Source organism: Leucopleurus acutus (assembly GCF_964270905.1).
Source record: "Leucopleurus acutus genome assembly, chromosome: 3".
In the NCBI taxonomy this organism is placed as follows: Eukaryota; Metazoa; Chordata; class Mammalia; order Artiodactyla; family Delphinidae; genus Leucopleurus; species Leucopleurus acutus.
The window spans coordinates 99,028,997-99,056,882 of NC_139145.1; the positions used below are offsets into that span (position 1 = coordinate 99,028,997).

The 27,886-nt window shown below is 38.4% G+C and overlaps 1 protein-coding gene across 2 annotated transcripts in view; it reads left to right on the plus strand.

Annotated features, from left to right (window-relative positions):
• ELL2 (elongation factor for RNA polymerase II 2) overlaps positions 1-27,886 on the plus strand; it is a 75,656-nt gene that overhangs the window by 43,453 nt on the left and 4,317 nt on the right. Inside the window, exons 3-10 of one of the 2 annotated variants that reach the window (XM_082836126.1) lie at positions 2,020-2,141; positions 7,115-7,278; positions 14,388-14,647; positions 17,364-17,488; positions 17,651-17,738; positions 19,510-20,077; positions 22,649-22,715; positions 26,029-26,200. In XM_082836126.1, the coding sequence (XP_082692252.1) occupies positions 2,020-2,141; positions 7,115-7,278; positions 14,388-14,647; positions 17,364-17,488; positions 17,651-17,738; positions 19,510-20,077; positions 22,649-22,715; positions 26,029-26,200 (1,566 nt within the window). Of the gene's footprint in view, positions 1-2,019; positions 6,964-7,114; positions 7,279-14,387; positions 14,648-17,363; positions 17,489-17,650; positions 17,739-19,509; positions 20,078-22,648; positions 22,716-26,028; positions 26,201-27,886 lie in introns of those variants that run through there. The other variant, XM_082836127.1, reaches the window with a different exon arrangement.

The following is a 27,886-nucleotide window of genomic DNA, read 5'->3' on the forward strand; positions in this document are numbered from 1 at the left end:
CCTGTCCTAGACCTTAAGGAAGCTTTGGGCTACCGGGCACATCCCTTCTCTGACAGCAGAGCCCTGCTATTATTAGGAAAACAAAAGCAGACGTCAGTGAATGCTGTTACACCAGCCTGTGGACAGACTTGCTGTTCCCTTGCATCTCACACAAGCATTCCTTTGGCTCCTGCTCTGCTCCCTCTCTATAGGATTAAGAAGTAAAACGTTCCATTTCATTTCACCAGTGTGTGTTTGCTGACTAGGTGTTCAGTTTGCATGCCCAATAAGACAGCCTGATGAATACTTACAGAGTAAATTAAGACTTGTTCACAAAGTTCCAGCATTTTAGAACTAGGGGAAATTTGGGGAAATAAAAGAGTAACTTTAGGGCCCCCCAGAGATATAATTTATAGAGTGGATAATTAATGTAGAAGCTTGTTACTCTAGCAATTAGAACTAATTTAAAAAGGGAGTCAAAGATAGTTTAAATTCATGAGTGATGGAAGATCTATGGAGTATTATCTAATATTCAACATTTTTGGTGAAATTTAGGCTCTCGAACCCTACATGGGTCTTCTGAATGAATCTCCTTTGAAAAGATGTTTACCTTTGACTTCTTTCTTTTTTCTTCTCCTTGTTCGTTCATTCCTTCAACAAACATTTATTGCATGTCTGCTATGTCCAGACACTGCAAATTGTCTCCCTTCTTAGCTTTCTTCACTCTTTTAGGGGGAGGGGTGTGGGATGGAGTTGGTGGCTTTAAATTATTTTCTGTAGATAAAACATTAGGAGTCTTTTTAGAGTGAGCAAATCAGAGTTGCAGGATGTCCTCAGGGCCAAGTAGAGTTCATACACGCTTATGCTTACTAGCATATTCATGAGTGATATATATGTGTATATATATATATATATATATCTGGCAGCCAGTTAGCTCTGAGTCTTAATCTTCCATTGATGTAAAGGGCAGATTTGGAGGAGACAAAAGAGAATTAGAAAACACTTTCTCCCTCCTTGCTTGTCTACTGAATTGCCAAGACCATGTATTTGGAGGCTGGAGAGCAGGAAGTCATATTTTACTTTCTTTCCAATGCATCCTATTCATAATTATCATCTGACACCATGGTGGCCCCTGTAGACCCAAGGGAAGAAAGGTCTTGGGAGCTGGGACGAGTGGAGCAGTTGAAAGACAGAAGTTTCCAGCTCATTTATTCACAAATGTTTATTAAGCTCCTCCTATGTGCCAGGAAAATGTACCCGGTACAGGGGTTCAGTAATCGAGAGCAACCCTGTCTCTTCCCTTCTGGGGCTTCCCATCTAGCAGAGAAACCAGACCTTGAGCAAGAGCATAGGAAACATCTGCCTGTTCCACAGTGTTGCCTGGGGCTCAGCCTTGGAGTGCCCTGCAGAATAATCTCTGTAGGCTGCTGACCTTGTTCTGTAAACATGAGGATGAGTACAAGAATCATAGGGCAGGGAGAAACACCCAGCTGCGTTTTGGTGTGAATGTAATTATAGTAGTCACCTTATGCTGCTAGTTATTCTTCAAAAATATTGCTCCAAGAAGTAAGAATTAAAATGAAATGCGTATGTAATAAGACAGCAAAAGATTGGGATATGGACTCTATCTCGAGACCATCTAAATATCTAGAAGCTATTTAGCAGCAGGTCATGTAGCCAAAGGCAGAACCTGTGTATCTCAAAAGAGGAAGAGCTTTTTAGCGAGTTCACTAATAACTCTTCATGTGAACTGTAACCATTTTCTAGTTTGAAAAGAAGGGGGTTCCTCTTATAAACTAATTACTGAGCCGATATGATTACTGACACTTTAGGATAGAAAATGGAAATAAGAACGTGGTGAGTTAAAGCATGCTTGTCAGATTCCTTGAATGATTTGGTAATATAAATGCTATAAATTTAGATGCTCAAGAGGGCTTCGGTAAAAAATGAATGTCGCTTGAAAAACAGTTAAGTCAGTTATCAGATCATTCTATAGCAAATTTATAATTTGAAGTGTTTCTCTCTTTGTCCCCCTTTTAGCTTGTCAAAATCCCTAAAAATGATCCCCCCAACGAAGTGCATACCTTTAACTTCTATTTGTCAAATGTGGGTAAAGACAACCCTCAAGGCAGCTTTGACTGCATCCAGCAAACCTTCTCCAGGTAAGTGCGTTCCAAGGTATGCTGAAGGGAAAATGATTTTTCTTTGAGGGTTTTCTTTTTTAATTCTACAATAAAATACATGGTAGTCATTCCGTAAATATTTACTGACTTGAATGGTAGGGCTTATTTATTTATTTGAGAAATATTGAGCACATACTATGTGCTGGAAATTATATTTGTCACTGTAGGATACAATCACAAAAATTTTAAGATTTTTGCCCTTGAGGAATTTTTAAAGTATAGATTTTATACCTATAAAACATGGTTTATTTTGTTTATTTTAATTAAAGACAAGTTTGAGGGGTTTTTAAATTTTTATTCACTGAATATAAATAAGAGTGTTTATAGTATCCTCAGGACTCACACTCATAGATAAAGGAGGAAAATATACGTGTGTCTTATATATCCCCTTCCTCCTTCGCTGTGCAAGACTTGTTTTAAGATAGGTTTTTAAAAATCTTTATTCTGCAGCAGAATGGAAACTAGAAATTAACCCCAGTATAGCAGTCATTTCTGATTTTCAGGGGAAAAAAGGAGGGAGGAAGACAAAAATACACACCCATAGCCCAGGGTACCCACTGGAACCCTTATCTACTTAGGTCCTCTGTAAACACTAAGCTACTTGTTACACTCTTCTTTGCTGTGGTTGTTTCTGATTAAAGAACGGCCCCTCATAGGAGTTTGTTCTGCCTGTGGATAAAGACAAGGCCTTAGAGCCCCCAACCTCCCGAGAAACACTGACATTGGCTGAAAGTTCCCCAAGGCCCCCAGGGCCATCCATCCCTATCTCTCCTCTGTGTCGTACTTGAAACTTTAAGTGTTTGCTGTGTGTGGGAGAAAGGAAGGGAAAGTTGTGTTCCAAGTAAGCAGGGAAGGCAGAGATACAAAATAAGACACTTCACTGAGAGAGGTCTAAATTTCTTCTCCCATTTAAGGCGACTAAATAACTTTTTGCTTTATCTTAATCTGCCATTTTCCCTGAGTATATGTTAATTTTGCTTTCTAAAAATTGCCTTCCCCCAAACTTACATTTTTTGGTATAAATTGCATGAGTTTTAGACTCTGTAGACTTTTCTGCACTGTCCACGGTGATAGCCACTGGCCACATGGGGCTATTTACATTTCAATTGATAAAAATGAAATAAAATTTAAAATTTAGTTCTTCACTCATACTAACTACATATTATAGGCTAAATAACCACATGGCTAGTGGTTCTCATAGTGGACAGCACAAACACAGAACATTTTAAATTGCAGAAATTTCTGTGGGACAGCATTGTAATAGATCATAGAATCACCAAGTACAAGGGTCCTCGGTGATTGTGTGGTTCCACCCCTTCACTTCACAGGTTGCATAGCTGGTTGGTTAGTGACTGGGCTGAATGAGAACTGAGTTCTAACTCCTACTTCAGTGTTCTTTACATACCACAGCGCACACCGATTTCTAATTGTGCCATTACCTGTAACACTTGTCTTAAGAGAATTATTTTAGTACAATGAGAACATTTTGACATCAAACTGAACTATGTCCCATTAGGAATTTCATTAAGGAACTTAATTCCCTCTTCAAAACCAGGCCTATCATAGGTAATATGGTTTCTCCGTTACATCATAAATACCCTGTGTGTTTATTTCTACCTTGTTTGGAGAAAGATTTAAGGTCACTTTATAAAACTATACATGATGTGCCAACAGAAAAGAAACAATTATTGTGAGAACATTGTCATAAATACATTCGTATGATCCAAGTGTGGTATGAATATAAATTGAAATTTGCCATCGTAAAAACAAAAGCACTCAGAGTTCCAGTTTTTATCCTGGCAAGAAAACCTTTTTATAATCTGGCTCCACCTTTTCTATTCAGTTTGATTTTTTATTTTCCATATATCTTGTCTCTCCTACAGTTGTGCAAGCTCCTTAAGGGCAGGGGCTTTCTTACACTCATTTTCCAGTCTTACAGTGTTGGCTGAGCTCCATAAATAGATGTTCAAAAAATATATATCAACTAGTCTCCTTTCTTATCTTTCTTTTTAAATCTCCTTGGGCCTCGCTTTTCTCATATGTAAGATGGTGGAAATCCCACACTCAAAAATTCCTTGAATCTGCCCATTCACAGGCCTAGTGAAAATACATAATACAGCTCTGTAAATAATGCATACTCAAGTATAGGAAACAGTGAGCTAGGCTAGAGAAGGACTGTAGGAACATTTATGCACATATGTCAAAGTATTTAAACTTTTAAGGTAACTAAGTTCAAAAGGGATGAGTGGAGAATTCTGGAGAGTACCTTCTTGCCCACAGGGTTTATAGCTGTATTTTGTTTTCATGTAAAGATCTGTTTCTTGACCTTGGATGGTGAAAACTGTATCTTCATTGTGATTGGCAATAGGTTCAGCTTATTCTCACTATGTAAATTACTTAGTAAATCATAGGGGGAGATGTTGAAATTCAAACTTCCTGCCACCAGACCTTCACACTGCAGACTTTTCTCTACTGCAGTCTTTTCTTCCTACTCATCCTCCCTCCCTACCCCTTCCTTTCTCTCCTTTCACTGGATTTTCAGCTCAAGTAGGCCTCATTAAAAAAGACAATAAAAACAAAAACCGGGCTTCCCTGGTGGCGCAGTGGTTGAGGGTCCACCTGCCGATGCAGATGCAGGGGACACGGGTTCGTGCCCCGGTCCGGGAAGATCCCACGTGCCACGGAGCGGCTGGGCCCATGAGCCATGGCCCCTGAGCCTGTGCGTCCAGAGCCTGTGCTCCGCAACAGGAGAGGCCACAACAGTGAGAGGCCCGCATACCGCAAAAACAAAAACCAAAAAAAACCCAAACCCGCCTCCCTTATACTCACTTCTGGACCCGAAGTCTGGCTTCAGTCCCCGCCATTCCACTGAAATATGCTTCTCGAAGAGAGCCTTTACCTCCTTGCCCATGAACCCAGGGGATGCTTATTGGTTCCTTATTATTCTGGACTTGTTGCCAACATTTCACACTGTGGATCACTCTCTGATTCTTGAAGTATTCTATTCCCATGGCTTCCATGACACACTGCTCTTCTAATTTCCCTCTACCTCTTTGGTCTCCTGTGGTCTTTTTATCTTCCTATTGATTATTTTAAATATTAGTGTTATTCACAGTCCATTCCCTCCTGAGACTGCTCCTTACTTCTTCAAAGTCACCAACCAGGTCCAACACTGAATTCATTTTCTCTCTCCCATCCGTACTCCGGTGTCTCACATGGCAGCTCCACACACCTAGTAACCTGGGCACAGTCTTTAATGACCACCCACCCAACCCCCACCCCCCGACCCCTGGCCATGGCTAATCTCTGACCAAATCCTGTCAATGCTGCCTCCTCACTATCTCTGGAATCTGTTTACTGTTCTGCATTCACACTGCCCTACCCTGGTTCAAGCCATTGCTTCTTGTCTGTAATCGTTCAGTAGCCTCTTAACTGGTCTGCTTTCACAAGAGTGCCCCCTTCCTTCCAATCTGTTCTTCATCCAGATTGATTTTTCTACGGAATAAATGAGACTATTTTCAGTCTCTGTTATTCTTGGGGAAAAGTCCAAAATTTATACTATGACCTCCAAAGCCCTGTGTGATGCACTTCTTATACCCTCTTTTCATCCTCACCTCTAATTGTTCTTGCCAGCTCCCTTTGGTCAAGCTGAAAACCTCCTCCTTGTTCCTCTGGGCCTGCACACATTGGTTATCCCTTTAGAACACTTTTGTCCTTCCCCCTTGTCTAGTTATCCCTCTAGATCAGCTCAATCACCACTTCCTCTAGGAAGCCTTTGCCTTGCCCACAAGTCCAGGTGAAGTACCTTCCTGGGGGTTCCCTGTTCCCTGTCACTTGTCACACTGCATCATAATTTCCAGTGTGCTCATCCTTGTCGCCCATTAGACAGAGAGCTCCTTGAAGGAGGGACCGCATCTGTCAGTCCTTGTCACAGCCCAGGTACCTCACACATTGCCAGGCACACAGTCTCTCTGCCCAATAAATATTTATGAGATGAACGAACTGATTTTTTTAAAATAGCATTTGTACAGTTATTAGCAACTTACAAAAATTTTATCAACCCTTATTTCTTAGCATTATAACAAAGCTACTTCCGTTTAAGTTAAGAAATAGAATATCAGAGCTGTAGTGACATTTTCATTACTTCTACATTCTAGTCTGTTTTAAGGCCATAATAATTTCTTTTTAAAATACTAGCATAACTGTTACCATAATCCCCTAATATTAGCATAATACTTTGAATACAGAGCCGTCTTCCTGGCCAGTGTTAATATTCGTGATTGTGTAAATAAAAGGTTTCTTTTTTTAATATTTCTGCAAAAATCTCCTGTCCAGTATTTTTCAGTATTTGCTATATCAAAAGATCATCTTATAGAGATTTAACAATGGTAAATATAAAGTTACAATTTTTTAGGGTATTTGGGTGAATAGTAATAAATTAAACTATGATATTTGGCAGTACTTTAGCCTTAAACTTAATATCTTATTAAAAATAAAAGGCATTATTATGGTGGGTCTGTTTCATCTAGTCAGTTCTAAAGCATACATATTATGGTTCCATTAAAAGTAAACTTTTAACATTTCTCACATCAGTGGTAGATAATTCTTTTAAAAATGACGGTAGAACTACAGTGCCCATCAAGACTCTGGTCTTCATTCCAAGTACTGATTCTTTTTTTTTTTTTTTTTTTCAACATTTCATGGATTTGGTCTCTGAGATCTCATTTCACCCATTCTATCCAGAATATGGAAAAAAAAAAAAGTGATATCAAATGAAGAGGAGAAACTTAAAAATTTTTAAGTAAGCTTTACATTTTAAAATGACTAATATTAGTTATTTTGAATTGCAAAGTTATTATTAAAGCTGCTGGTTTTAGGATTATACAATTTCTGCTTGCCTTTATTATGCAAAATGTGGGACATATCTAACAAGGCACCATCTTACCTGACAGCTCTGGAGCATCCCAGCTCAATTGCCTGGGATTTATACAAGATAAAATTACAGTGTGTGCAACAAATGACTCGTATCAGATGACACGAGAAAGAATGACCCAGGCAGAGGAGGAATCCCGCAACCGAAGCACAAAAGTTATCAAACCTGGTGGACCATATGTAGGTTTGTATAGATACCTTTCTCCTTCTTGCTGATTGATTGGAATCATTCAAGATCACTCTAGGTAAATATTGGTAATATTACTTAATGAAAACACAGAAATTAGTTTTCAGAACACTTTGAAAAACATGGTCAAAAGTCATTTATTCTCTTCATACTGCTGATAAATTGAAGAGATTGAAAAGTTTTATTTCTTTCATAAATCCCAGATCCTCTACTGGCCATTTGTTATTACTTTACAATCCTGGGATCTGCTCAAGTTACTTTACTATGTGAGATTGTGATAGTGGTACTGTTGTGTTTTCTTTGTCACTGGATGATGTAATTTCAGTGATGGACAATATAGTTCTTATTTTGTACTTCTGGAGAGTTATTTTTATAGTAAAATCTATTAGTAGAACTTATGAGTTTTCTATTAGCAGAATTTCAAAGGATCTTTGCACAACAAGGAGTTTTTATTGCAAAAGTATTAAAATGTGCTTATAGCAAAGCATTAGGGTGATGCCTCTTTGGTACCTCAATTGTGATGTCATCTCAATTATGGATCCTCATCCTCATCTCTCCATTAATTAAGAACCTGCCCTACCCCCATCACCTTTATCATCAGCTCACTCAAATATCCATCAAATCGAGGGGAATTAAGACCAGACCCGCAAGATGAGTCTCTCCTTTACGAGCAGTGACCCTGACAGTTTTAAAGAGTTAATTCACAGTGACTATTAACAGTAATAGAGAGAATCACGCAGAGTGAGGATGAGCTCTATGAGGCCTCGGTCAGTTTAATAACACAAGTCACTGGATAGTAAATGATGAAAGGATATTAATTTGAAAATGTAAATGCTAACAAAAAGTCTCGAATAACCAGATCCCTTAATCAACATCTTTCCATGGTTTGGTGTAATTCTACTTCTGTATTTTCCCATTGCTGACCCAGCTACAATACATTCAGCTTTGAGAAGCTCCACTAGTATCTTTAATAAGTATTTCTTTGGAACAGAGCCAGTGCTCCTGGGACTTGGTGCTTAGCTTAGATACATTTAGTTTGGTTTAACAACAATTCATGGCTTCCCCAGGTATCTGTACCCATGGGGCCCAGTTCCCTGCCCAGTAAGTTACTAGCAATGAGATTTTTCATCTTCTCTTTCCTGCTGAATGAGGTAACAACTTCCAACCTCCTTTCTTTCTTTCTTTATTCTCATAGGTAACTTAATTAACTTTAGTAGGCTAAATCTCAAATTGTTTTAAAAATGTACAAGATCTGCTGCCCTTAAATTTAAGTGCATGCTATGAATTTGCTGTCCCTGTTGCTTTGAGAGTGTTTTTTAAGTCCAATACCACCAATTTATAAACAGTAAGACAAATTGGTGTGTTTGACAAAGGAATAGAAGACTCCAGCAATCAAAATGATTTTTTTTTCTTCCCAATATAACTATCTGAAAACCTTCACCTTGATTTATTCCAAAGCTTGAAAATTAGCAATGATCACTGTACTTTTCCATTGAAAGATCCTTGGGCGTCCCCTATGTCCATGTGTTTTTGTTTGTTTTGATAGGGTTGGTACAGTTCATTCCCAGCTTACACAAGAGACTTTTCAACACCCAGAATTACACAGGCCATACATACCCTGATGGTATGGGAATTTTGGAACTTGCAGGGTTTCGTATAGGCACTACAGATAATTTATATACATTTTTTAGAGTGACCACATAGAATTTGAGGTTATCTAAATTTAAATCTGAACCAGATTACATCTATGCCATTTTAAGAAGAGCACACATATGTTCCCCCCCTGCAGAGCCCCACAGTGACCTCTGCCAGACAAGTGCTCTGTTTAACCTTCTCCTCTGTGCCCTGGGCTACTCACCATCACAGCAGTGTTCTTCTCTGGTCTTAAATCTTGTCATTAACCTCCTCAGCCCTTTATTCTCTAGGTCAAGTAACCCCAGCTCCTTTTAACTTTCCTAAATATGACCTGTATCCCAAGCCTTTAATTATTTTTATTGCTCTCCTCTGGACTGCCTCCAGTTCTTCGCCTCAGAATTCCAAACTGCACACACTACTCCTAAGAAAAGACTAATCAATTCTGAATACAGTAGAGCAAAAAACTAGTATCCAGATTGGCTTTTCTGGTGTTTCTTTTTGATTTTTTTACTCTTCCTTGTTATGGCATGTTTTCATCTTTTTCTTCTAACTGTATCCATTGCCAGGCCTTTACCATGTTTTTTTCCTTCCAGGCAGCTCAGTTTGTATCCTCCTGCTTTTTTCAGTATCTCAAAACTGACCCATTTAGTTCTTTAAAATGCTAGTCAGTCACCCTTCAATACTAATATTACTCAGCACTTCCTGAGTGCTTGCGATGCACAAGGCACTGGTTAGCACTTCACATGTAGTTATTCATCTAAATCTCACAATCACCGCATGAGCTGGGTTATGATTGCCTCTCCATTTTACATATCAAGTTGTTGGTATCAGCAAATAGCAAATGATAAGAGTTTGGCCTCATTAACAAGTTATGTTTCTTTCATAAGACAATAGGAGATACCTCTTTAGTTCTTAATTGAATATATCATATAAAATGATACCAAAAGCTGACCTCTGCCAGCTTAGAAGCCTTTGCAGAGCAAGGTTTCTTTTAATAGTGTCAGCCCAAGTAGAGGACAAATAGGAATAATGTTGGTCTCACTGTGGGGGGTATGGTGGCATCATCCAGTCCTCTGATAGTTAAATTAGGGCACAAGCCCAGTTTAAGGAAGGGAAGGCTGTGCTCTTAGGGGTCAGCTTGCCTAGGCAACCAGAAATGTGAGCTTCTGTGACCTTCTAGTGGGCTTGGGGTGGGGAATGGGGGAAGGCCTATTTTGCCTGGAGAGGAGCACAGGAGAAGCTTTAACCTAGAAAACATTGTTATTATTTCTTCAGTAATATTTCCAGTTCTAGTTATGCCATTGATATCAATGATGAGCATTGTTGTGTTGTTATAATCCTTCCCCATTGTTTAAAAAAAAGAAAAAAGAAACTTATCACTTCTAGTTTACCAGTATCTTAAGTCTGCTCACTGACTCCTATCTAAATTCTGGAAATTTATTGAATTGTAAATTTTGGTTATTTTATATACCTAATATCTATTTAGATATATAAAATAACCCAAACAACCTAATTTCTAGGATCCTTTTTCCAGTTTTCCCAACTTTTCCCCCCATCCTCCTTATTTTTGATGTTAGTACATGTTTGAGTGACCTTGGACAAATCAATTAACATCTGGAGACCTTAATTTTCTCAAATATTAAAATAAGGGGTTTGGGGCTTCCCCGGTGGCACAGTGGTTAAGAATCCACCTGCCAATGCAGGGGATACAGGTTTGAGCCCTGGTCCGGGAAGATCCCACATGCCGCGGAGCAACTAAGCCCATGCGCCACAACTACTAAAGCCCGTGCACCTAGAGTCCTTGCTCCGCAACAAGAGAAGTCACTGCAATGAGAAGCCGGCACCACAACGAAGAGTAGCCCCCGGTCGCCACAACTAGAGAAAGCCTGCCTGCAGCAACGAAGCCCCAATGCAGCCATAAATAAATAAATAAATAAACTTATAAAAAAATAAAAAATAAATAAGGGGTTTTGAACTTAGATAACATCTAAGGTCCTTTGTAGTTCTAGCAGTCTATGACTGTTGTTCATATATGTTTTGATAGTAAACCTTTTGAAGAAGTGATCTCAAATGCTAAGTAGTGGAGATGGATTTCATTGCAGTGGATTATGTATTTAACCATGACAGAGTCACACCACTATCAAGGTCCTGCCAGTGTTTTTAAAACCTTGGGTCAGTGTTGCCAGGGTTTTTAGTTAGGTTCCACAGAACAGAAAAACAACTGCAGAAGACGGTTGCCGTCCCTGCTCTCTTTCTGATTGTCTGTTTTAACACCTTCCTTTCAGATTGTTTACTCAGAGTCATTAGACGGAGGGCTAAGTACTTTTACCATCTCATATTAAATGGTGAAGCTAGCAGTGGACTCCTTGTTATGAAACAAAACGGTTCAGATACAGTCCCAGATTACCCAACTCTGTCCACCCGCTGCTGCTGTTTATATAAGGAGCCCAGGGAATTGATTAGCAGTTGGGTCTGGGAAGAGAATTAGGTTCTCCCACAGGCTTTATTAAAAGGGCTTTTCTGAGGCAAATGTAAAAAATAAAAATAAAACCTTTCTTCTGCCCACTTTGAACCACATTTTCCTGCTCTTTTTTTGCTTTAGCATCTCAATTCTGTAACTGCTTACAGTACTAATGTTTTCTTCATTTATAGCCTTTCTTACCTTAAATCAGAGGACTCCTTCCTGGTTGAATAGGCACAAATCGATGGGGAGGCAGGGAGCAAGTGATCTTTGTGCAAAACTCTGTGGCCCAGTGTGGCTGGATTCTTCTTTCATCATTTGAAAGAAATGGGTTACCCTACAACTTGCTGTTTAAAATGAGGTAAAGGTGAAGTGAGTGTTTTGTGGGTAGGAGATTCATGGACCAATGATAGCCTAGCATTAGGCCCCAGGTGAGACTCCAATGCTGTCACATCCCTGTCCAGATTCTAATTTCTTGTTAGCCATCATACTTTGACCCCTTTTAAGGGCAAAGTGAACCTCCCTTATTTGGTAGCCCTATGTCTACTTTGGGAGGGTGGGGTAAACTCAGGAGACCTAGGGGCTTTCCTAAGACTGTGGACCAGAGGTTGGTGAGACCTACAGAAGAGGTAGGGCAGCCTGCAACACAGTGATAGTCCTGTTTTTGTTTTTATTTGTATTTGCCTTCCTTGCTGGCCTGAATTCATTCTAAATGACCAGTCATGGTGTATGTGAGTTTAGTTAAAAACCATTCTCTGCTCAGCCCGCTCCCTAGAGACGAGTGTGGGAGAGGGATCCATAGTCAGCTTGGTTTGGGGAAGTAGAAGTTAAACAGGTTTCAAGGGGGAGGGGAGTGTGGAATTGATAGCGTTTCCTAAACTTGTCTGACCTAACTCTATTCTTTCTTTCCAAAAATTCCTATTGAAATTTCAAGGAAGTAGTACTGTTTGCTAACACTATTGCAACTGAGAAGTGGTGGGTTGTAAGGTTTGCAATTGCCACTTTAGAAATTTCATTGTGTCTTCAGACTCTGGCAGCCTGGTAATGTGCAAAAATACAGCACAGGCCACCTTGATTCTGCTCCTCTGCTGTCTGCTTGTTCACTTGCTGTCATTCACTTTGACACTTTGCTGGTCATTTCACTTTGCAAGTCATCAAAATCTAGGTCTGCTGATAGACAAAGCAGCCATAGCACTGCCTACAGGAAGCTTGCAGCCTAACATGAAGCAAGGGCAGACATTAGGCATTTGTTCATAAAACCTTTCCAACAAAGAAGTACAAGTAGGAAAACTTGGGTATTAATCGCAGAACCTTCCAAATGCTAAGTCAGCACTCTACTATTTGAGCTTATCCCATTGAAATCCTCAGTTTTCTCATCTGTGAAATAGGACCAAGGCCTACCTCATCAGGTTACTTTATGAGACTTTATATGTGTAAAGCTCTTAGCACAGTGTCCCTCCCCCATCCCATAATTGGTGCAAGGTAGATATTAGTTCCCTGCACATCTGACATTGATCTAACTATCTCTGAATTAAGAAAAATACAGAAAACAGATCTAAATCTATCTCCAAATCTCTAATTGTACCTTAATTTAATAGCTTTTCTTACCACTGGGCAGTGACCCTTTAATGTTGAGTTCCTTTGTTGTGCAGTATTTTGATCTGATATTTACAATTGGTTACGTCCAGATAGTAAAGAATATAAGAGCCAGTGAGACCTTTCTTTCTCCTTTAGGTAGGATTGTATCAAACAAACAGCCCCTCTGGCCAGGCCTTGGGAACCCAGCATGGACAGAACTACTATTCAGTAAAGCTGCTGCCCCATTAAGCTGTTTTCACCCAAGCCAACAGCGCTTTAGAGACTGCTTTTACTTATCCATTGTTTCTAATTGCTAGTATTGTCCCTAATGCAGTTGTTCCACCTTGTATGTCATTACCAATTCTTCCCCCTCTTTAACCAATGGGCATAGAGTTGGAAGCTTTAGTAGTGACGTATGAGATTTCACCTCAGAAATCATAAAGCGAGGGTCTAATACAGTTCCATTCTAATCTCTCTTTCTTCAGCAAGGAATGGTTACCAGGTATTGTCAGTGACCAGCCATGTACTGTTGGCTTCACACATCCATATAGTATTCAGGTCACTACAGCCCACAGTATTTTCTAGAAATAGCCACTTGCGAAACACTTGTCATTGTTAAGTTTAAGCAGAAAGTGTGTTAATTATGTGAATGGCACTGGCCTGTGCAGAAATGGTGTGAATGCCTGCTTTTAGCACTTTCCATTCCTCTAACTCACCTTGTAGTCTCAGCACCACAGAGGAGAGATCTGCTTGTCTGGCCCTCTTAGACTGTGTGGTTGGTTGGTTGGTTGATTGGTTTTGTTTTTGCTTTTTGACTCCTAGAGTATGTTATGTCTGTTGAAAAGGAATATCACTCATGAATGCCCTGGTGAATGTTGACCCCAGATTATGCCTGACTCTCCTCTTTGTGGCTTCTGAATCTGTGAAATTAAGCTAATGACTGAGCTCAGCCAACAGTGTGTCCTTAGTGAGATAGACAGGTATTTTTCACATTTCACATATTCGTTGTATTCATATCTGCCAACGAAATGACATACAATATGTAGGTTTAAGTTCTGTAAGTAGCACAGGTGAGTATGGAGATTACTTTATTTCCACTTAACCTCAAATGCCTACAACCTTAAAATTTCCAGTGTGTTGCTATGGTGTGTGTCACTAATTATTATCCATGTGTATAGCTAAGTGGCCAAAATAGTTTTATAATACATATTTATTCCAATAAATGCTTCTGTCAGAAAGTTCTCAATCCACATTTTAGGCCATTTATTCAGAATGCTTTCTGTTTGCATATCTTTTTAAAGTGAAAACTGAAATATGAAGTCTTTATTCCTTCCAGAATGAAGAGGTACCTAAATCAGAGTTGTGGAAATTGAGATGCTCATTATATTATCACCCGCAAATGTGTAACAATGTCATTTCTACTGGACTTTAGGGAAAAGAGTGCAAATTCGGAAAGCACCTCAAGCTGTTTCAGATGCAGTGCCTGAGAGGAAAAGATCAACCCCCATGAACCCTGCAAATACCATTCGAAAGACACATAGCAGCAGCAGTGTTTCCCAGCGGCCATATCGGGACAGGGTGATTCACTTACTGGCACTGAAGGCCTATAAGAAACCTGAGCTGCTAGCTCGACTGCAGAAAGACGGTGTCAATCAGAAAGACAAGAACTCCCTTGGAGCAATTCTGCAACAGGTGAGGACGGCTGGAGAGAGTTCCTTCTGCTTACCTTCTTGTTGGGGAGTTCATTTAAGAAGGCTTGTTGCTGTTATTGTTGTTATCATTATTACTGAGGTAGAGAAATTTCAGGATCGTTTTGATCAATGGTATGTGAATATTAAGTTAAATCATCTTGACTTAAACATTTAATTAAAAACTAATTGAAATGTAGACATTTATACTAGGTTTATAAGTTAGAGCCTTCTGAATTATCAAGTTTCGAGTCATTATCTTCATTTGGGTTAAACAAACTTTGCCCTGAAATTCCATTAAAAAAAAGTAAACGAAGTTTTGGTTATCTGCTTTTAGTCTTGAATCCGCTAAACTATTGCCATAATTTTTATTGGTTTATGTAGGTGAAGTTATACAATGTGTTTTTATCAGTCTTTGGTCGGTATAAGCTAGAATATTTTTACCTGCTAAATAGTTTTGGATGTGTCTTGCCCTGCATGCTGTTTTCGCCTGTAATACTCTGCCTTTTTCAACCATTGGGTATGCTGAAATCAGTCACCTGTCTTCATTAAAGGATATGAATATGTAAAGTATTAGCACTGATCAGTTACCGTATAATCACAAGCTTAAGTATAAAAGTAAGTAATTTTGTTAAAATCAACAGTTCATCAGACTGTAGCTTCCTGTATTTTTTAGAACGACTTTGTGTCATAAATGTTGATTAGTATTCAAGTCCACCAGAAATGGAAGTCTGCTTTCTTTATTTTTTTCTAAAGCAGTAACATTTCCAAAGTTGTTCTTAAATTTTGTCATTAAAAAATAAAATAAAATAAACCTGCAGGTTTTCATGTATTATTCAAAGAATAACATTTTTAAGTACTTTTCATCTGTTTTCTCTTATATTCAAGACATGATACCAAATGTCATGAAAGAGTAAAACCATAATCTCCAGTTCTGGGTTAACCAATCCCCAAGGTATCTTTGGCAATTTCAGGGATCTTATTAAGTCATTTGAGCACTTTTTGGAAACACTTAATTTAAACCCATATGTCACATAGCAGTTTTAAGAGCTCAAGAGACAGGATGAAAGAATGAATGAGGATGAGGGTATAGGTGTGTGTGTGTGTTCAGTTTTTTATTTGGGGAAGGGGGGAGGTTCAGGTTATAAGTCAAAATATTTGGTGACTGAATCTCCAGAAAGGTTGTAAATTACCTCCTAGGTTAGAGGATGAGAGGGCAAAATGATGGCAGAGGCAGTTCACCCAGAGGCTGCTACTGATGTATGTCAGTAGTCATGTGATCATGAATATGTGTATAGATATAATTTTTAAATGTAGGTATACTTAATTCCTGAGCAAGTGGGATATGAGTATCATTACTATTGTTTATTTGATAGAATCTAGAGCATAGTCTCATCCTAGCTCCGTATTAGAATCTCTTAGAGAACTTTTTTAAAATGCCAGTTCCTGGATTTCGCCCCAGACCAACTAAATGGAGCAACTGACTGGATATTGAGCCATTGACTGAGATGGGGAGGGATGGAAAAGGAACAAGAGTATGCAGAGGAATCAGGAATCCTGTCTTACATACATACTATTTGGACGATGTCTATTAGACATATCCAAATGGAGATGGATATTCAGTAGGTAGTTATATATATATGAGTCTGGTGTCCAGAGGACAGTTGAAGCTAGAGTTATAACTTAGGAGCTAGCAGAATATAGATTGTAAGATGGTTGTATTTATTCCACTTCGAGAAATCTGGTTGTATCTCATGTTAATTTATTTGCAAATTTGAATTTTAAGATAAACCTATCATTTTCTACTGTATATCAACATTAATGTTAGTATTCAGCTGAGCTGTGGGAAAAGCATAAACTATCATATTATATTTTATAGTACTTTTAGAAGACACAGAAAGAAGTGAAGTTATTAAAAAAGACCATTCCAGTAGGAAATGAAAAGAAGAATATCTTTCTGCCAGCATTGAAAATGACTCTTGGTTCGGCCCCTGAATCCATACATTCATGTTGTTAATGGAGCCTGAGCCTGGATACACAAAGAACCGTAGTTAAGGGATAAGAAAAGATTACACTTGCAAATAATAACAGTAATGTGGGGGTTATTTTCGTTTCTGTTTCTGTTTATTGGTTTGGGGGAATTTCAAGGACTTTGAAAAAGTGGTTCTTCAGGAGAACTGGCAGCTATAACGAGCAAGCTTAGCAAGCCAAGAAGATGACAGACAAGATTATCAGAATTGATACTGTTTATGGAGATAATTTCTGTTGATTACTGGACAGGAAAGTTTGTAAACCAACATATGGGCACTGTTTGGTTTCTACTTAATACAAGTGATCAAGGACTTGTAACTCAAAAGTAATGGAATTAATAGCCAGAAATAAATAATGAAGATGTTAAGAAAACTGTTTTGGATTCCTTTGACTAGAAAAAAAAATGATTAAAAGAAAAAATCTTCCTCCACTTTTTGCATAATGTAGGATTACTATTTAACAAATGCAGTGGCCATCCAGGAAAAAAATATTTAACTATGTATATAAAGTTTTATTTAATTCCCCAAATGAAGTCAAAAAGCATTTATTGAGATCTGGCATGTGCAAAGCCAGTAGTCCCTTTGGAGCCATTTGATATAGTTATTTTCAGTATAAATCCAAAAGGTTGCCTGTTTTAGGTTAAGAAATAGCAAAAAGAACTAATGCTCTCTTTTCACAACATGTACCAGGTAGCCAATCTGAATCCTAAGGACCTCTCATACACCTTAAAGGATTATGTTTTTAAAGAGCTCCAAAGAGATTGGCCTGGATATAATGAAATAGACAGACGGTCATTAGAGTCAGTGCTCTCGAGGTACGTTCTTATTTTTTTTTCCTTTAAAAATTATGCAAATAAGTAATTATTATAGTCATTGTTATTTTAGTATTGAGATGGGGAAAACGAAGCAAGGGTAGGCTTTCTATCATGAACATTTGAAAATTGTCCCCCTAACTGGAACATGTGTGTCCTTTCCAGAAAACTAAATCCATCTCAGAATGCTGCCAGCACCAGCCGTTCAGAATCTCCTGTATGTTCTAGTAGAGACACTGCATCTTCTCCTCAGGTATTGCATAAAATTATATAATCATAGCCCTGAAATGGACTTTAGGGGACACCTTGTTCAGGTTTTCTGATTTATACATGAGAGAAATGAGACCCAGAAAAGCCGCACAGCTTCCCTACCCGAAGTTCATGGCAGAGCTTACTCTAGAATTCAGGTCCCAGCTCCCAGCCCAGAACTCTTTTTCACCATATAACACTACATTAAGTCAAGGTACTTAATGTCTACTCTGATTTTCAATCCTTGAAGTTCACGTTTTGTTGTAAGATTATCTACTTTTCCATTTGATCACTAACTTATCCAGTCCCATATCCAGTCTTAGATTATATAGAAAATAGAAGATATTTAAATTTATCTGAAGCACGTTCTAGAAAAATATTCTTGGGGAAAAATGTTTTTAAAATAAGCAAATAAAAAACTCTGCTATTTCCATATGTTTTCTTAAAGTACTTTTTGATTAGATCCCAATCAGAATATTCCAGTGCGACTCCATTCCAGCTTAGAGTTTCCCCCCAAAGATTCAGTTGGAAAAAATGGGGAGATCCTGGGCGACATAAGAGGTCAAGCCCACCTGGTTCTCAGACAGCCTTGAACTCTCTCAGGTCTTTGAGACTGGCAGTGAGACAAACCGCTCTACCCCAGTGCTGTTGACAGAGTGCTCCTTTCTCTGGACCCCCCTCCCAAGGCTTAGGGAGACAGGACAGATGTGTTGAGAACAGTAAGCGTGCCCTGGGCAAAAGGCTATTCACGTGTCAGAAAATGTTAGAAACCTATTGTGAGGAACAGAGGAGGAACAAAATAAAAGCAATTCTTTCCTTGCATGTATGTTGTCTACAGAAGCGTCAAATGCCAACTACTATAAAGCTACTTATACTCTGATCTAATTATGTACTAGGTATGAGATCAGTGGCCCTAAATTCAACACAGAATAAATTAATGTGATGATTAACTATTATTTTCTTTCAAGCTGAAGTTTTAGCCACAGTATTACATTGGATGTATGCTTTGTACTTTTCAAATATCTGACTTTCCTTTTTATTTTAAATACTGTTATTGTTGTTGCTGGATTGGGCTAATATTAGCATGATTTTTGAAATTTTTTGAAATAGTAACTCCATATAATTTTTATGGACTAGTTATTCAGACTTATCTTCCAATTCAGTGAAAAGATATATTTAAGGGAGAAAAAATTGGATGGCATTTCAGCAATGATAGAGATATGTAGAGAAATTATTCTGAATGTGCTGGTTGTTGCCATCTTAAGACAGCCAAAATATGTATAACTGGAGCATGTTAGCACATTCGAAGAGATCAAGTAAGTGTAGGCTTATTGCCCTGTACTTACCCTTGTTGGTTCTGACAACCAATAATGTTAAAAATTGCTTCTTCCTCTCACTGAATATAACTAGGTCAGCTGTGGCCAGCAGAGGAAGGAGGCCACGTCTATTTAATATACTCCTGAGTGGTATAATCCACATAAATTGGCCTAGTGTCTCAAGGAACTTAGGGTGGAGCTGTATGATCAGAAAGTATAAGTACTTCAAGAAACATATTTGCCAGATTCTGCTTTTTTACATTAGACATGAAAATTTATTGTAGATTGTTTGTGCTTAAGCTTGGAGGATGGTTAACACAATGCTGGTAATGAATTTAAACTGGTTATAAATTTAAGTATGAATAAAATTACTCAGCTGTTCTAGTAACGAGTGACACATGTATGGAATTTTAGTGCAAACTGGCTCATCTGTTTTCCCTGTTCCCCCCCCCACCCCAGAAACGGCTTTTAGATTCAGATTTCATTGATCCTTTAATGAATAAAAAAGCTCGAATATCTCACCTGACAAATAGAGTGCCGCCAACATTAAATGGTCATTTGAATCCCACCAGTGAAAAATCTGCTGCAGGCCCCCCGCTGCCCCCTGCAGCCGCTGCCATCCCCACGCCTCCACCGCTGCCTTCAACCCACCTGCCTGTCTCCAATCCTCCTCAGACTGTAAATTCTCACTCCAATTCCCCTAGCACTCCAGAAGGCCGGGGGACTCAAGACCTACCTGTTGACAGTTTTAGTCAAAACGGTAGTATCTATGAGGACCAGCAAGACAAATATACCTCTAGGACTTCTCTGGAAACCTTACCACCTGGTTCAGTTCTACTAAAATGTCCAAAGCTTATGGAAGAAAACCATTCGTCTCACAAAAAGTCCAAGAAGAAGTCTAAAAGACACAAGGAAAAGGACCAAATAAAAAAGCACGACATTGAGATGATTGAGGAAAAGGAAGAGGACCTTAAAAGAGAAGAGGAAATTGCCAAGCTGAACAACTCCAGTCCGGATTCCAATGAAGGTATTTTGCGTTTGTAAAAACCAACTACATGGGTTAAATGAATGGGAAGAGCAGATTATCCTGAGTATGAGATTATGCTGCTTATAATTAGTAATGCTTTTTTATCAAATGACCTTCCGTTTAGTTATTAATCTTAGTATTGTCCTTTTGAGCAAATTTTTTTCTTGCATTTTACAGCAGTCATTTTCTGTCTCTTTTTAGCCAACTATTAAACATAGTTTCTATGTTTCTTAAGATGGTGACATTTGAAAATGACCCTGTCATCCTCCAAAGACCCCCTTTTAGAAGGTGAACTTTGTTGTGCTTTTCCAGAGCTGTCACAGTATTGTGCAACCTCAACATGACCTATTATATGCCATTCTTGAACTGATTTAACCAGACACACAATTAGCAATAAAAGTACTCAGGTCCTTCTTTACCAAGAAGCAGGGTCAACCCTGCTTTAATTAATAATAGCACAGGGGAAATGTCAAATTCTTTATAAAACAGGCGATGTAAAATTATATATGCAGATCCATAACATCATCTTCATTCAGAGTGAAAGCGATTTGTCTTCTGCAAGGCTGTTGGTGATTAGCTTGATAGATCTTGGGTTTTTTTCTTTTTTTTTTCAATTTTGAGAACACTGTTTTAGTTAGCTAACATCAACCATTATTAATAAATTTAACCATTTCAAGCTTTTGGAAGCTTTCAAAGCCAAATATCTAGAGACCCAAAGAAGCCTAAAATAATGCTTTACCTCTAAAGAAAAGCTAATCAGTAGAAAGACTGCTTACCTGAGGGTAGCGATCTTTAAAACCTAATGACACAATTAGATTTCTCTTATTTTATATATATAGAACTTAATGTCTTGCATACCAACATACAGAAGATTCAAAACCTTCATTTAGGACTGCTGCCAATTTTAAACCCAGCATAACTAAGGTAAAATTTCCCAGGAAAATACAACTTCAGAAAAAGTACCTTAATGATTAGACTTTAAGGAATTTTATCTTTCTGTAATTTGCCCACAGTACTGAAAGTCTGTAATCCTTAGATTTAACTGACCACTTTTACCATAGGAGAGAAGCTTTGATTATGTAATAGTATGATGCAGTGCCTTTATTGGCCTGGATTGAGGATATTGCTTGTCAAAGCATATCTGTTGAAATATGTAGATCAGAATGGTAGTATATAGTGGCCCAAGAGGTAGGTGTAAGCTTTTTCCCTCAAACACTATCGTACTTGAATTTGCCAGATCAGGAAGAGAAAAAGAGATAATAAAACTTCATGTTCAGAGTTAGTAAGCCAGATTCCTGGGTATGCCCCACTCTCCACACTTCCCACCATCAGATGGTAATCCTGAGTCAGAGACTGGATCCCAGAATGTTGAGCACTATAGCAGAGTTCGAGTTTTCTCAGAGCTGGAAACCGAGAGAAGCAGGCCTAGTCTCTGAATCCTTCACTGAGGATGTAGTACCTTTCAAAGCCAATCGAGATTATCACAAACTGAGGATAGATTCAGACCTACATCCTCTGCTCTACTGGAATTTATCTGGTGTCTGTGGCAAAGGGGAAGCCAGGTGATGTGCACTTGATGCCTATTCCTTTAAGGCTCAGGCTGTTGTAAAAACAAGCTTTTACCTAAGCCTGAATCAAATACACACACACACACACACACACACGCACGCACGCACGCACACAAAATAAGCCCACAGAGTCTGCATAATTTGTTTAGTGCGCTTTGTCCTTTAAAATATTAAACCAAGAAATTATTAAATTCTCACTTGTTTTATATTGAACATGTATGTTTTGCTAGCAGGCAGGGTTTGGGTTCGAGTTATTAATTTAATTCTACTTTGAATGATAAAAAATTAACCTCATAAAAAAGTCTAAACATACCCTCTGGAAAATGGTACCTTCGAACAAATGGAATACTGAGGGGTTTTATACACTATCACAGTGCAGTCCTGAGCAACTGGCACTTTATTTTGTCCTCTTAAAAACAAATCTGTGCAGTATTATGAGGGTTAGAGATTAGAGGAGTATAAATTGGTGTTCACTAATAACTTATTTTAAATTACTTTAAACTGATAGGAAAACTTCCTGCCCAATTCCACTGTCTTCATACAGAAAGAATAGCAGTAAAAATACAGCCATCGAAATAGTCTGCTACCTGACTTCACTATCTTATCTGCCTTGTTTGAATCCTATGAAAAGTAGATGTTGATGTAAAGTTTGTATCTCCCATTGTCTGGCTGCATCTGCCACCACAATCTTTGAATTGCTGGGCAGATGCCACAACTGTTGTTGAAAGAATAGAAGATTGACCTTGGGTTAAGATGGAATTCCTTTATTGTGCAGACACTGCAGTAGCCAGGGTGCTTTCAATGCCTGGCGTCGGTTCTGCTGGCGCTGGTCATAGGGCCTCTATTGTTCTTGTTCAATTGTATTCCTTGCTCACTATTGCTTATTGAGATGGAAGAATAGAATTTGAGGAAAAGTGTTCCAGATGTTTCTGATCTATTTTAGAATTATAGGCATTTTGTAACCATACCCTTTGGTGAACGCTTGAATTTTTTTTCTCTGTAGGAGTTAAAGAGGATTGCACTGCCTCCACGGAAGCTTCTTCAACAATTGAACTCCCAGATTATTTGATGTAAGTTCAGATGTCTGCTGATGGGAGAGAACTATTTAATTTTAGAAAGTTTGCAAATTCTTTTCCCATAATTTGCAAATCAGAAAAGTAGGAAGTTCCAGAAATAGAGTCCTGGAGCCACCCCTGCAACTGAAAGGCTGCCATTAAGCCTGCTCGTCCCCAGTCCACCCGTGTCGGCTTGAGCAGGTTGTGCCTTTCCCTGCTGTGAGCTCCGCTCGGTGGTCTTTAAGTATAGAGAAGCCTGTCCTTTGTTCCGGGGCCAGGCCAAGCGTTTGATTATGGAAGATTTCAGGGATCTGACTCTTCAAAGTCAAACAGTTTATCAATGCACAGTCATTCACTTGGGCCCCCCAAAGGGACAGTTTATTAGTGATAAAGTACTTAAACCTCTGCAGTTAACACAAGTAAAGACAGATGGATTTTTATTTAAATAAAGCTTTGCCATCAAATTAACTTTAAGAGGAGAGAGCAGTAAAATTTGATCATTTCACTTTAATACCGGTTATAGTATTTTTCTTGTTACGACAACAAGTTGCTCAGTGCTAAGCTGGGGACTTTTTTGTAACTGGTTATCACAGAAATTATAACTTGGACACATAATTCTAGCTTTTTTACAGACTCAAAGGCTTCTGTAAGAAGAAAATAATTAAGTTGCAAAAGTCTGGAAAAATGGAGAGTGAAAGAGCAAACAGATTTGCCTACCAATAGCTTTGAAAATGAACAAATATACAAATAGCTTAAATGTAGACTGGAAATGGAATCTGGGCTGTATGAACATTTTTTTCTCTATCAGTAGCATCTCATGGTGGACAAAGTTAAACTATGAAGTTTAGCACTCCATGTCCCATGAAATGTTCATTTCCAGAGTAGAGAACATTTTATACTAAAAGTGTGTTACTTTTGCTTAACAGTAGTGGTGAAAGCTATACTTATTGGGGAATGATATAGCATGAAACCGTAATGCTGGTTATCATCTCTTAACTAAAAGGAACCCAAGAAACCATGCTGAGTACTCTCTCATCTGAGGTGGTGTATGGTTTTAGAGTTCTGTTGGGGAGCTTGGAAAAGCTGCTACCACTGCGTTGGCCCCGGAAGGGCTGGATGGGGGACAGTGCCTGGCTCCACTGACGTGGGCATTCACCTCTCCAAATGCGTTTCCTTAAAAGTCTTGTGAAAGTTGGCCCCCTCAAATAACAGCTGCAGTACTGTGCTCTCATTCTCTTATGACGGAATTTGAATTTCTCTTTTTCGTAATAGTGCTGTATACTTGTTGCATAGGACAAAATCATGTGGGGAGACTGAAAAATGATTCTAACCTTCCCCCCACGGATTCAGTGTTGCCGTGTTTTGTCAACTTAAGCAGTTAATTCTGTATTTAATAACTTGTTTTTAACGTACTGATCTACGGATGGTTGCTGCATCTGCCTCAGTGCATTTCTGTATGTTTGTCATTTTCTAGCTCTTTTAAAATCGTGAAAGTACATAACCTATGTGATTGTTTGCTTAAGAGCAATTTATTTTAACAAAAGCTATCTTATATAAACATTGCAAATTTTCTTAAAATGATGAGAAAGCATGAATTTTCAGAAAAATCACTAAAAATACAGAACTTAAACTTGTTTCTTAAGAAAACCAAAAGGACATACTATAAAACCTTTAATGATCAGCCTCTGAATAATTCATACTTAACCACAGTATTCCTAATTTTTATATAATAAGAAAATTTACTTGTTACTGTGGTGTGAATTATCCAAAGTATTTAACATTTTATTCCATCACTACATTAAGAGCCAGCTGTAGAACCATAACAATTTTTATTAAAAATAGTGACATGCTTTTCATTAAAATGCCAGTATAACCAAATAATCTTCTATAACAGCAACACAACTGTTGGCCAGTTTGGTACTTTTCCCTGAGAGAATTATTAAATAAAATATGGAGGGTATGGCCTCAGGTGTGATTTTGAGAAAGTGGGATAAATATTTTATATAACAAATTGAACCTGAGTTTCACGATCAGTTTAGCCATTTTGCTTATGTATGCTTATCCCCAGGAACCTCTTTCTCCGCCACCCCCACCCCCACCCCGGGCTCTCTCTGGTCTGCAGTCAGGACAGCCCGTGTCTAGAGAGGCCTGTTTCACTGCTTGGCTGGTGGTTTTCCTTTTATAGCAAGGACACTAGCAGGGCAGCTTTAAATCAGCATACTACCACTGTCTCAGTTACACTTAGAAAATTAAACCTCCACACTGTCTAACTCAGCATGAATAAAAATATTAATGAGGACATTAAGGTTGCTCACTGCATCACTTTTCTCACATTTCCAACTAGGCATCTGTGCTACTGCATTTTAAATAAAACTGGTAAGAATGTCTAAAACCATTTTGGGGAGGACTGAACTCCCAAAGTTTTCCACAATGAAGAGTATGTGTATACCCACTGGAGCACCCTGAAGCTCCTGCCACCTGCCTGAAATTGCTTTGAAATCTCCATTTTTATCTCAAAAAGTGAAGGGAATTTTGCATTCCATGACAGGAGCACAGAGTACAAAAAGACCCAGGCCCAGAGCCACAAACAAATAATATTAACTTTGATATTAAAATGCTGTTTTGACTTACCACCACTGAATAAACTGACACTCTGGGAAGGTGGCCTTCATTCACTAGGTCCCGAGAGATACTCACACCCTGAAGTAAAACATTTGTGGCCTTTTTATTAAGAAAATAAACTAATACTATAAAACTGGCTTTCTGTTACACAGAGTATGACATTAAGTGTTTGAAAAGAACTAGAGAAATATACCTTTTTTTCCCCTTTTTTATTTTTTCTGGTCTCTCATTTTTAAAAAATGATAAAACAAAGCAGCAGGTCTACAAAGAGCTTTGACTTCAGCACTTAGTGACTGTGACATTCTCCCGGTTTCACATTACCCCTCCAATCCTTCTGTCCCCATGTGACTCGTAACAGATGGGTTGGCCTCTGCCGCTAGCATGGTAGTAAATTATTTGGGGTAGAGAAGGGTTTAGGAAGCTACATGTGTGTAAGTGTTGTCTTCAAGTTGCACTTTAATTCCGTTTCCACCATGGTTTTTTTCACATTTATTCTTCTTCACTGAAGTTCTTAAACTCTCCTGTGGGATAATTTTACCAGGAAGGTCTTTGAAGGAGTGACAAGGCAGCAAGCAGTGGCAGAGCGGCATTCAGTCTAGGGAAACACGCATAGATACAGTTTCTAAATATTTGGTTTAAATCTCAGGCTTCTGCATCATGTTTATTCTGTAGCTCCTCTCCATTTATCGTTTGTCTTTTTTATTAGAAAGTATATTGCTATCGTCTCCTATGAGCAACGCCAGAATTACAAGGATGACTTCAATGCTGAGTATGATGAGTATAGGGCCTTGCATGCCAGGATGGAGACGGTGGCTAGAAGATTTATCAAACTGGATGCACAACGAAAGCGCCTTTCTCCAGGCTCAAAAGAGTATCAGGTAAACACATTTGTTCCTAGATGGACTGACTTCCGTATTTTACCTTCTTTCTTTCTCTGCCCTTCCCATCCCGAGCCACCCTCCTAGCCTTCAGAGCAAGTCCTCTCTCAGACCAGCCTCTCTGCAGCTTCTGGCCTTCATTTAAAATGAGCTAGGAAAATAAATATTGGAAATAGTTCCTGAAAATAAGTAAACATGATGAGCCTATATGTCCTCCAGTGAAAAAACTATATTTTCATACAATATGATATGTATAAAATGTATAATATATACTTACATACTTACTGTAATATAATATGTAGTGTATTGAGAAAAATACAGACAACAAAATAGGAAAAACAAAAAGCAAGGTTTGGCATCAAAATATTTGACCACATTGCCAACTCAACTTAGACTATAGCTCTTACATCTGGTGCTACTTCCCAAAATTACTATTTCAAGTAAATTTTTTTAAAAAATTTTTTTAAACCTCAGTCTGGCATAGAATATAAAGGGGGCTTAATACCACTCAGGCTTGGGGTTTAAGTGAAAAAAAGCATGGTGCTTCCAGCTTCCCGAGACTGCCATTTGTTAACAGGTATTAATCTCTTTTCACTTGCCTACATTAAGTGGTAATATTACTACAGCTGACAAAGAGCAGTAGAAGCCTGACCTGCCTACTGATTGTTCTTAGAGTTCTTAGCCAAAGGATTGATATAAATGGATGTTTCCCTCCTTGTGTATGACAGATAACTTTGTCACACTTCACAGCCGCAAATGGTGCCTCCTTCCTAGCCCACTGTTGTTCTGACAGGAACCTACATGAGAAAATGGGGTGGGTTTTCCCACAATGGGGAAAACAGCCTGGGAGCATCCGTGCCCTAGAGATTCATTATGTCTTCTATTAGTGGGCCTTAATCTTTTAAACAAGCTGCCTAGAGTTATAGAAAACTTTGCCAGAGGAGTGAGTGGTTGGCAGTGCAAGAGGTCAGTGATATGGTTTTGGGTTTATTTTTTTCTATATAGTTATTTACCAGTATACCATGATTATATTTAAACTAAAATGTAATTCTAAGAATTGCTTAGTGGTTGGGAGCAGGCTCCGAAGCCAGACTGCTTGGATTTGATTCCCAGCTCTACTTGTGTGACCTTGGGCAAGCTACTTAACTTGACTGAAAATTCTCAAAATCCCCATCCATAAAGTGAGGTGATTATAGAGTTGTGCAGAATAACTGTTAGCATTTGGAAACTGCTTAGATCCATAGTACAGGTTATGTAGTACATAAGGGTTAGCTCTCTTCCCCTACCACCCAATTTTCCTCCCGAGAGGCAATCAGTATTACTGGTTTCCATCGTATTCTTTCAGAGGTCTGTTTGAGTATAAGATATATATACACAAGCAAATTCACAAATATACCATATGTAATTGAATGTAAGATGTCATCATTTATAAGATCCACCATTGTCTTACGTTCCAGTAAGTTAAGGTATGATACATTATTTATCAGATTTCATTAAAAATTCCTAGGATATAATATTCTATTTCTCCCTTATACACAAACGATACCAAACTTATAAATTGTTCTGTACTTTGCTTTTTTCACTAGACAATGTATATCTTAGAGAATTTTTTTATGTAAGCACATAAAGCACTTTCCCCTTTTTTAATGGCCTCTTAGTACTCCTTTGTATGGATTAATGGACATT